The sequence below is a fragment of the Gopherus flavomarginatus genome, chromosome 21 (genome assembly GCF_025201925.1).
Source record: "Gopherus flavomarginatus isolate rGopFla2 chromosome 21, rGopFla2.mat.asm, whole genome shotgun sequence".
Classification (NCBI taxonomy): domain Eukaryota; kingdom Metazoa; phylum Chordata; order Testudines; family Testudinidae; genus Gopherus; species Gopherus flavomarginatus.
This window is the reverse complement of record NC_066637.1, coordinates 9,300,075-9,311,471: the sequence shown is the minus strand read 5'-3', so window position 1 is coordinate 9,311,471 and position 11,397 is coordinate 9,300,075. Positions and strand designations below refer to the sequence as shown.

General features: G+C 51.5%; 1 protein-coding gene across 1 annotated transcript; it reads right to left on the bottom strand.

Annotated features, from left to right (window-relative positions):
* Positions 1-215: 215 nt before the first annotated feature.
* Positions 216-11,123, bottom strand: PERM1 (PPARGC1 and ESRR induced regulator, muscle 1). Its single transcript, XM_050931413.1, has 4 exons — positions 11,012-11,123; positions 8,002-10,131; positions 4,828-4,944; positions 216-3,771 (listed from the first exon to the last, which is right to left on the bottom strand). The coding sequence occupies exons 2-4, from the start codon at positions 10,127-10,129 to the stop codon at positions 3,692-3,694; spliced, it is 2,325 nt and encodes a 774-aa protein (XP_050787370.1). The 5' UTR covers positions 10,130-10,131; positions 11,012-11,123; the 3' UTR covers positions 216-3,691.
* Positions 11,124-11,397: the final 274 nt, after the last annotated feature.

Sequence of the window (11,397 nt, the reverse complement as noted above, 5' to 3'; positions counted from 1 at the left end):
AAGTCATCTAGCGTAGCCCTCACTGGCCAGTTCCCTTCAGCACCTCTGTACTGTGGCAATGCCTTGAAACGGTTGTGCTAGGCGGCTGTATGGCTGGTTGATCGTTTATTAGGCACATACCCATTAAATGGTGGTGTGTGTGAACCGGGTGGAAATTTTGCAGGGACGTATAAGTAGAAAGACCCCAGAATTAAAATGGAATAGAAAAAGTATTGGAAGCTTCCAACGCATTATTCAGCCAAAAATTATCTGAGATTTATTTCATATATACAACGAATATACTCCGTCTAGATACAGTGTGTACCTACCACTGTCTCCTTTTACTGCTCTCGTGCTCACTCTTGTATTTAATAGGGCATGATTTTAAATCCAGCTCCTCAAATCCCCCCCCATAAGTAACATTAAAACTCTATGACATTACGTAATGCAAGGGACTACCTAAACATCTCTTAGTTCATAAGACAGATTCAGGAACCAGCGCCAAAGACAAGTAAGGCTTATGAGCATTTCCTGGCACTGTTATTTCTCACGGATGGAAGGGGCTGTCAGGAGTTCGTGGGTGGGGGACTGGTTGGGCAGCATGCTCCCTGCTGATGTGCTGCAGCCTTTGGGGGCTTGATACCTGCAGGTCAACAGTGATGCGCATGCTAGCTGGCCTCAGCCTACATCCCTCGTTGGCTTTTGACCACGTCCTTGCCGTTCAACACCATCTGATATTTGAGAGGGTCTCTGGCTATAGAAGGTCAGGGGGGCTGGAACAATTTTTATAGTGGGGGTATGAAGAGTCATTGAACCAAACTGTAAACCCTGTGTATAATGGAAACCACTTCAAGCCAGGGGGTGCAGTAGCGCCCCTGCCCCCCTAGTTCCAGCACCTATGTAGAAAGTAGGGCTGGGCTAGTGCAAAGAGATACTGAGATGCAGTGACTGAGGTCTGTGTGCTTTGATGGCTGGAATTATAGAAATCAGAGATGAACAAAAATTGATTAGATCGCGTAGGCCATCCCCGAAAAACAGAGGGAACGGCCTGTTGGGATCGCTGTGCTCTGGCAGAGCTGTCTGGCAGAACCTCCCACTGTGCCTGCTTGTACTATGCCACCGATAATTTGCAGCCTCGTCAGCAGAAAACGGGTAAAGGAGAAGGTAAGATGGAAGATTGACTGCGTGGTGAAGTTAGCAAAGGCTACCAAGCCTAAGACTTTTTCCTACAGGCCCTAGTTGGTGAACGCATCATTAGAAGAGGACTGGGTTTTCTAATGCAACCCACTGTTTAGGGTGTGTTATGTATGTGCCTGAACCACCGAGATGAGTCGGCGACATCGCCCACCTGGGAGACACAGTGTTTTAGCTCAACGTGTAGCAGTGCAGGCCTGGAGCTGTACAAGTTCTGTGTTCTGTCCTTTATAGGGACCAAGATGATGGTGGTTACATTGCGGATAACTCCTAGCACCCAATGAAAGAAGATGTCTAAAACAGAATCAAAGTCTAAAATTTCAGGGACAATTTAGTAGCTTGCCGTTAGCCGTAATACCTGTCTGGGGCACAGGAGGGTGCTCTGAGATTATCCCAGAGGGTCCCTTGTGGCACATTTGCAGAGATGTTATGGGGTGACTAACCCTTAACACAAGACTCTTGAACTTCACCCCTTTCAGTCCTGGATCTCAGCCACCTTTGTCCTCTCTCCTCCTCCCCTGGCTGTTCAGTGCCCCAACCCCTGCCCCCAGCCTACTTTCTGAGGACACTTTTCACACCTGCCTAAGGCTCCTCCAGCAGCAAACAGCGCAGTAGCTAGATCCCTGTTTGTTGTTGCAATATTCAAGCGAGGTCTAGCATTGCCAACTCTCCAGGATTGTCCTGGTGTCTCCAGGAATTAAAGATTCATCTTTAAGTAAAAGATTATGTCATGTGATGAAACCTCCAGGAATACGTCCAACCAAAATTGGCAGCCTTAGCCAGGTCTCATACCTACCAACCAGCCTGTCCTCTCACATGGTCACATCTTCTCCAAAGCCCCTTTCTATGCCCCTCCCCCACTAATTTCAACCCCCTCCGCCTGCCCCGCTGTGATGCCATAAAGCAGAAGTCCCTACAGTTGTCTCTGAACCCTGGGGCCTGATCACCACTGAGGGGCTTAGTATCTGCGGTCATAGCATCTCAGTACCATCTGTTCCATAGTCATTCGGTATTTCCCCTTTCTCCCGCCTCTGCATCCCCCATCAGAGCCTTTTAGATCTCTCCTCATTCGTAATCTCCCCAACCCCAGCCCCTGTATATACTCTGACCTTGAAGCCCTCAATCCATCCAGCCCAGAAAGGTTAAACCAGCCCCTTTTCAGGACCCCTCAGTGCTCCTGCATAGCCTGTCAGAGGAGTCGTTTATTGAATGATGCCAAACGGTACCTCCCCTGTAGGAGCAGCGTGCATCATACCTGCCTGGTTCTCCCCACCCCAGTGCACTGAACCGGCGGCCTCTGGCACAGCAAAGCAGGGAACTGGCTCCAGAAATCCTACTGCAGCCTCATTGAAATGCACCACTGGCGTGAACACAGTGACTTTTAGCACTGACCTCCGAGAGGTTGAACTCCCTTGGCATGATCCAAGCCACAAAGGTCTGAACTCTGCTAAATAAGCCACCGTCTAAGGTCACCTGGATACATTCCCAATTTCACTGCTGCACCAGAGATCGGCTGGGGCTAAGCAGCCAACCTGAAAGCTGCCAATGTGGAGATATTTAACCGGGGAGAGTCGATTGTTCCCCAAACCCTCTCCCTTCCCTCCAGAAAGCCTCCCCATTGCTAGCCAGGACCACTGGACACCAGAAGACTGAGGAGTTGCCCTTTTAAATTTTGCTTTGCGGCTCCCCACTCTCAGAAGGCTCCTGTGCCAGCAATCATCAACTTCCAGCTGATGGAGACAAATGGATATGACTCCCCTTGGAACATACACCAATGCATGCAGCTACCTAACTATCCACAGGAGATAGCACAGCAAAGTGAAACCGCTGAACTTAAAGGAGTGAGAGGAAATCTCTACACTTCAGGGACTATACCAGTATAGGTGATAGAACTGGGGGGGCTGCAGCACCCCCGGGCTTGAAGTGGTTTCCATTATATGCAGGGTTTACAGTTTGGTTCAATGGCTCTCAGCACCCCCCCATACAAATTGTTCCAGCTCCCCTGTATACCAGCATAGCTACATCGGCATAACCCTATAGTGTAGACACGGCCTACACTGACAGAACTCCACCTCCCTGAATGATGCAGCTATGTTGACGGAAGCATTCTTCTCTTGAGCTGTTCCTACACTGGGACCAGGTCGGCATAGCTACGTTGGTCAGTCATGTGGATTTTTCACCCCCCTCCTCCTCCCCGATCACCATCGCTATGTTGACCAAGTCAGAGGCAGAGAGCAGAATTGAACCAGCATGCACTGGGCCTAATTCTACCCCGTGCAACAAAATGCATATAATGCCTATAACAAACAGATTACATGTCAGATTTCATTGCAAGGATGCTGCTTCCTAGCACCCTGTGCCTTGCCAGGACTCTGCAGCCTGGATTCCAGAACCATATCTCCACTGGATCCTTTGGCAAACAGTCATTTTATTGCCAAAGGGCAAGGTGCAGTGAGTGTCGTCTCTCGGACTCTTCCTCGCGGGCCCACGGGACGTGTCTCTGGCCATGTGGGAGTGTCTAGGTTCCATGTTGTCCTTCTATGGCCTGCCGTCTGAAGTACCGGATGGCAGACAGGGTGCCGACGTTTGCCAGTAATACTGGAAAATACCCCAACACATTTCAAGAATGAATGTAGGATTATTCCAAAGCCATAGTTACAGGGCTAGTCTGAGCAAACAGTTTTCTGGAGCAGAGTTTCAGAACACGAGTTTCTGCATATGATTGTCTTTTTGCTGCACAACAACCATGGGCCGTTCATGCTGGTGTCCTTCCTGGTCACAGCTAATGAACAATTTCTCTGCACAACAATGCAGAGCACATTGCAAAAAATAAATGAATTTAGCCTCACAAACCCCCTTTAATGTAGGTAGTATCATCACGCCCACTTCCCAGATGGGGACACTGAAGGAACAGAACGGAGCAGTGACTCACCCAATGGACACAGGTGTTGTGTTGACCCCACCGCACAGGGGTTAATTTCAACCCTAGTGAGTTAGTGGCGGAGGTTGGCATGGAACCCCAGGACTCTTGATTTCTCACCCTCTGCTCTAACCACCTGGTGGCAATGTTCCCAACTAATTAACCTTTTGGGTGCTGGTGTCCAGTTCCACCTCTCTGTGCCGGCAGATCACAGCAGCATCCGTCCTTTCCAACACCAGCATTTCATTGGCAGCTTGGCACGCCCAGGCTAGCATTGGAGGCACATGTTGCCCCATGTGTGTTTTGACACCTTAGGGAAAACTGACGGGGTGAAGCGATAAGCCATGATAGGATGTGGTGATATTGTCACTGTCCGGATACAGGACAGGATTAATCAGAACTAAAGGAATTCTCCTACTGCTTCAAACTATAATTAAAGTCAGCAGCAGCTATGCTGGAGTAAAAGCAATGAGAGATAGAAATCTCACCCTTCCTGGGTGAGAGAGAACACTAGAAACAGCTGGTGATGGACACAACATTTCAGAAAGCAGGAAGAGGCCCTTCGACAGTAGGGAAAGATTCTGCTCCAACTTGTATAATCTGCCTAGTGGGAGGATGTAACCTTCCAACATTATCCAAAGAGAAATCCTCCCCACCCCCACAAATCCCCCATGCATCTCCCCCTCCCCTTTATGTAAAGCGCGTCTCCTCTCCCACATTGTCATCCTACATACCAGTCTTCCATGCATCTGGAGCCTGCAGATTTGATGTCTTCACGGCCCAGGATGCAAAGGCAACGAAGACCAGGCACATGTCCTCCTGTGTGAGAGCTAGGGGATGGCAGGGACTTTCTGCGGGAAGAACAACCTGCAGCTAAGGGTCAAGTGGGACTAATAATACTCCTGTTACATTGGTCATTTCAGCAGGAAGTCTTTCTGGCGTATTTAAGCCTTCCATTCATTGTCTTTTTCACCAATCTCCTGGTAAGTTTTTCAAAAGGAAAAGAGAGAGGATCTTTTTGCAATGTTGCACAGCGTTCCTCTCCCTAGGGAGTCGGCCACGAGCCCCTTCTCCTTATAATTTTTGGAGAACGTGGGTCCATTTCTGGAAGACACTTCCTCATAATCTTTTCACTCTACCCAGTTTTAAATAGTTCACCCGGTTTTCAGACGTTGTGGCCAAGCAGGCGCTTAAGAGCTTGAAAGTTGCTTTTAATTTGTGTAGAGAAGGGACGTGCCACTGTGCTAACTGGGAACCTAGCAGGTCTATCTAGCTAAGTTATCTAGTTGCATTTACCATAGGATATGAGGTCTCACAGTCTTTAATGGATTTATCCTCACAACACTCCTCTGAGGTCAGGAAGTGTCATTATACCCATTTCACTGCCGGGGAACTGAGGCACAGGGAGACTAAGGGTATGTCTACACCACACACTAAGTCCAGGCTCTGACTCCAGTGGGAACCCAAGGCCTCCTTCTCTCCACACACAAATCAGTCTGACTTGGTTCCAGGAGCGCTCAGCACTCAATTCCTAGAATGCCGCTTTTGGGGGAGGGGGACGGAGCCTGAGTCCTGCTGTGATTCAGGCCTGTCCTGTTGCAGGGTGGACACAGCTCAGGGTACACACCTGAGTCAGAAGGCCTGTGTAGTGCAGTGTGGGCTTAGAAACATTGAGTCTGGGTCCCAAGGCCCTAGGCTGACAATGCAGTGTAGACATACCTTAAGTGACTTGCCCAAGACCACACAAGAAGTCTGTGGCAGAGCAGGGGACTGAACCCAGGTCTCCTGAGTTGCAGGCTAGTACCCTAACCACCAGGCAAGCTTTCCTCTTGGGAAGAGGGTGGTCCAGCAGAGTCTCTGGTGTGGGGAGTCGGGGGAGACCTGGCTGTGCTGTGAGACCCACCGTGTGGTGGTTTCCCCACCTGTACAGCGGGGTTAATGGGAAGTACCCATCATTGTAAAGTGCTTTGAGATCCATGGATGAAAAGCAACATGGAAGAGGACTAAGCCTGGTTATTAGTTTTATGGGAAGCCTCCATGCCCCCTGCATTCCATGATGGACATTCAGAGTCTCTGGGCTGCTTTCCAGGGCTTATGGCAGACACCGCTTGGGATCTCTCACTATGTTGGCATCTCCATGCTAGCAACCTTTGAGGCATGTTGCAAGAGGGTTGGTTTGTTTGCTTGTTTGATCAGGTTTTTAATTAAAGCCAGTTTTATTAATTAGTTACCACCAAGGCAAAGGGTCTTTTCCCCGGGCAGATAAAGAGGCAGCGCTTTGCTGAGTCACCCATTGGGAGAGCTCAAGCCTTATTTGTTTGTTTTTAATATTAACTAGGAAGCACCATGGCTTTAAGCCAAGTATAAACTTTTAAATAAATACCGTGGCTGTCCTAATGGGTCACATTTCCTCTCCTTCTATTCCCAGGCGCTCTCTAAAACCTCTCTCGCCTATTCACAGTCATAAGCAAAGCCTGAGTAACCTTTAGAGTCTCCAGGGGGTGCTTATTAAATTAGCCCTGGTTCTAATGTTCTCCTTGTCCACTTCTGCACGGAAGTGTGGGACGGTCCCAGTTTGCCTCTCTCTCCTGCCAACATTGTGCCTGTCACAGCCCAGGCACACTGGCTCAGCAATCATTGCGCTATCTTGGTACAGACAGCGTTCCTGGCCATTGACCCCCCCAAACAGAAATCCAGGCTCAAACCTCCCCAGTTCACCTTTGCGTATTGGCACGCAGCAAAGGCAGATTCTGAACTCTGTTGGGCCCTGTCCACAGTTGAGTTTAAACACACTTGTTCCATCAGAGTTCTAGCTTGCTTTCCCTGACCAGTGCGGAGGAGGACAGATCAGTTGTCACTAGTCTTTACACATAATCTGCCTTCCAACTCCTTTTTCTTAGTGTGTGAGCAAGTTTTTAGTCTTGGAAGAAAAGCTTGTGGTGGTGTTAATTGGGGTTGCACACAGTTCTGTGTACAGGGAGCCAGGAGAGTTTGCTTTTCTTTCTGCTCTGGGCTCTGACCAGAGTCAGTTCTGGAGGGATGGTTGCCCCCGGGGAGCTGGGCACTTGTGTTGGGCTGAAGGGATTGCCCGCATACTGTTTGTGATCACCTCTGCTCCAGGACTTGTGGATGTGCATTAATAAAACAAGTTACACACAGCATATCCCCAGACTCCACGTCACTGAGTTCTCCTTCCCTGGGAAGCTGACTTGCAAGATGTCAACAACTGCTACTGCTCAGCAGAGGAATACACTAATGGTGGGAGAAGGGGCAACATCCTGAAGCAGCTTGGTTTTGTAATGCCCATGTGATCAGCTCTCAAACAGCCCTGCCAAAGTTCAAGGCTGTTGGGCAGTGAGGGAACATGGTTAGTGCATGATTTGGGTCTCACTATGCATGATCAAGCTATGCCTTAACCATGCCGAGGGATCCTGGGTTGCAAGCGTATCCTCTAGCATGTTTGATGATGGGGCCACAGGCTATCGAAGGGGATAGAACCGTGTGATTAGCATGATTCACAGAGCAAAGACCCACAACAGGGACAGTGGCACTATCTCCAGGCAGCAGCATCAGGAACTTCAGTGTGTTGGTGCCAGGAGGTGGAGAAACTACCTGGGCACTGGAGAAACTAGTGTAGCATTGGGGAATTCAGCTACAGGCAAACAGAAAACCCAGCACTATGTCTGGGCTGTAGCCCCAGAGCAGTGTAGAGGCTGCAGATGGGGTTTGGGGCAGAGGCACTGGGTAGTTCAGGGCCTGGGGAATCCAGCACTGGTTCTGGGCAGGAGCCCTGAGGACACCATGGCTTCTGTTTCCTATTTAATCAGTGAGCCTGTTTCTACAAGGGAGCTTTTTTAAACCCTGGGACAGCGAGAAGGGGCCAGCCGGGGCCAGGATCAAACATTTACCTGCTAGTGCAGGGGCCATCCCTAAATCCTCTGGCTTCAGCTGGATTCTCCCGTGAGGCTCCAGCTGGAAAAGGGAGAGCCTCTTTATGGAACCTCGTGGTACCAGGACCCCGCTGTCGGAGGGGCTGCGTCTGACCAGGCGCATTGGCTTTTGCAGGAAGGATTTCAAAGCCGCCATGGCTTTCCTTGCTTCCAAGGCCGGCGTGCTCAGGAAGATCTGCCCCCAGCTCCTTCTGCCTTTTGCTCCTTCGGTAAAGAAATGTTCATAAACCTCAGGGATGGAGATAACACCGCCGGGCTCTCCGGCTATGGCCGAGCCCGGGTCCTCCTGGCTCTCGCACGGTGATGAAGTTTGCTCCAAGGTGCTGATCCTGTCTGGCTCCACAAAGGTGTCTTTGCTGCCTCCTCCCCCACTTCCTTCAGGTTCATTAAAGAAATATTCGTACATCTCAGGCCCGTACATTTCAGGCAACTCCTGCTCCTTCTCGCAGGGAGACATGGGCGTTTTCGCCACTCCGCCCACTCTGTTCATTCCCCCCACCTGCTCTTGGGCGTCACAGAAAAAATAGTCATACATCTCTGGCCAGGTCAGGGCAGGTATGGCCCCCTCCTGAGAATCCTCAGCTGCTGAATGATGAGGAAACATCCCTCCTAGGAGCCCAGATCTCTGCCTTCCCTGGGCTCTATTGTCAGCATCCCCTCCAAATGCCATGGTGCTTCCAAGACGCAGGGATTTCCCAGTGGTGCTCCTGCACTCCTCTCTCTGTGATGCAGTGGGTTTGCTGCTCTGATTCAACAACATGTTCTCATGGATTTCTAAATCAGTTGCTTGCTTTGGCCTTGCACAACTGGTCTTCTTCAGTTCCCCTGGAAAGGGCTGCACTGCAGGGCATTTCACTCCCTTGCTCCTGGGAGCGCTAACAGCCTGACATCTCAGCGCCAACCCTGGCCCCTCATCCCCCAGCATGCCACAGGTCAGGGTACCACCTTGCTGAGCTTCATCCTCACCCTCCAGCCCCCCAAGAGCTGGTTTGGCCACTACTCCCTCCCTTTTGTTCTCTTGCAGTAGGGCAGAGGAGGTTAAAAATTCCATAGCTAGATTCGAGCTTTGCAGTGCCACAGCCCTGTGCCACGGCGTCACTGCGGCTGTGAGCGTTCCCTGGCGCACAGGCCCTCTGGGCTGCACAACATCCGGAGAGTCGCCAGAGGAGCCCGGAGCAGTCAAGGCTTGACCTAGATCCAAATGCTCCCCTGGATTCTTCCCAGCAGACCAGCTCTCCCCTGGTATTCTGGAACATGCTGGCTGCAGGGGGTCTGCAGATGGATTCTGGGAAATGTCACCACTTGGGTCTGGCAGCCCAGGCTCTAAACAGAGAGACCAGTTCGCCTTTCCCCCCGCTGGCCTCTCCATCCCCCCTGAAGCAGCCAGTGCTGGGGAGCTCACATTTGCGGCATGAACTGGCCTTTCAGACTCTACCTTCTCTGGGTTGCCTTGTAGATGCTCCCCTGGTAATTCCCCCTCCACTGAAGCTCCTTCTGGCTGGTAACCGTGGGGTACTATGGCCAGGCCCCCTCCTGCCTGTACAGCAACCGGGGTGGCCACTGCATGTTCTGCGGCCTGGCCCACTTCATTGCAGGAGCTGTCCTGGGCCTGGAGCGGCTTCTCCATGGCATGGCTAGCTGGTCTAGCAGAGCCAGCCCCTGAGAAACAAGGCAGCTGCCTGTCCTGGGCGCTGGGCATCAGCAGAGTCTGCTGGGGGGATCCAGGCATGTTGCTCTTACGCAGAAACCTGCTGCCTGAGCCCAGATCCATTTCATCCTCGCTGCCGGACAGAACCTCCTCCAGGACCAGCTGCCCAGGGATAGGCCGGGGTGGGGAGGTCTCTCTGGGGACCCCATGTAGGGGGCAGGGTCCCGGGCCAGAAGCTGGCTTGCTGCCTGCCCTCACGGTGATCAGCCTGGCTGTGCGAGGGCTGCTGGCCTCGCCGTCCCCTTGCTCAATGTCACTGAAGCCTGGCTCCTCCGCTGTTGCCAGGACAGCCGGGATTAAGCTGCATTCTTCAGAAGCCAAGTAAAACTCTGCCCAGTCCCTGTCATTCAGCTGGATGCTGTACTCGAAATTCTCCATCTCTGCAGTGGCAAAACAAGGGGGGGGGGTGTCAGTGAGGATGAGGGCACCAGGGAGGGGCGCCCAGGTACCCACTGAGATGAGGCCACCAGGCCACTCGAGCCTTTTATCTTCAATTAACCCTTTCCCCTTTAGTTCCTTCACTATTCTGCTGTGCTGCTGCCACCCCCATTCTCTTGTGGTTGAAACCAATGGGACGCTAGGAAAGATATTGGCCTCTCCATCAGCCTGGCAGGGGCCTCCTCCTCCCATACATCAGCATGACAGAGGGCATCACCCCCCTAGACAGATCTAATATCTAATAACATGCAGCAGTTAAATAGTGGAGACAATCCTCGGCTTTAACGCACGTGAGCCTTGGTGCATTCTGCGGTGAGCTGTTCTAAAAGGCCAGGCCGAAGAGGCACCTTCTCTGCTAGGATTAAATTATTTTAAATGCCATGGAGCTCCAGTTTGGGATTTTCTAATCTCGTCTGCATTAGCATAAGGGGGCACTCTGGGGAGTTGTTAGAGCAATTGCAAGAAGCCAGAGGGGCACAGACAAATTTCTGTGCATCTAGGGTGTTGCAGAGTCTTATGCTGTCTGGCCTTTCACCACACATTTTATCCCTTCTTTATAAGTCGCCTGTATCTCCTTGACCAAGATCCTTGGCTGGTGTAACTGCTCCAATAGACTTCAATTTACACCAGCTGAGGATCTGGAGGCAGGATGAGGTGCAACAATGCCACATAAACGCCTTTAAGAAGCAGAGGTTTGCAAAGCCCCAGCTGCCTGGCCCATTTCCTGGGGACAGCTTTTCCCCCGAAGCGATGGGGAAGCAAGCCGGGTGTCAGAGAGCAGCGAGACACAGCCGGCATGCAGAGCATGCAAATGCATCCTACCTGGGGAACAATTTAAGCTGGAGATGGAGCCAGGTACAGAGTGGTGCAGCAAAATCCTCCCAGTGCGACATGGTGCCGTACCCTTGACGGGGACATTGAGGGCCAGACTTCAGAGCGGCTCCATTCACAGGCCAAAAATAGCCGCCAACCTGTCATGTGAAACGCCATACGTGCCAAGGGCTCTCAGAGGGCTGTTCCATAAATAGCTGACAGGGGAGAGGCTCTGGGCTTGCCAGCCAATGGGTTTACTTCTCACACACACAACAGGGTCCCTTGGCCACCCACAGACCCATGGGGCCCTTCCACTCTCAGGGTTAGGGTTACACCCATGTAAGTGAAGGCCGCACAGGGCACAAATGCTGGGCATGGGGCACAGAACTCACACA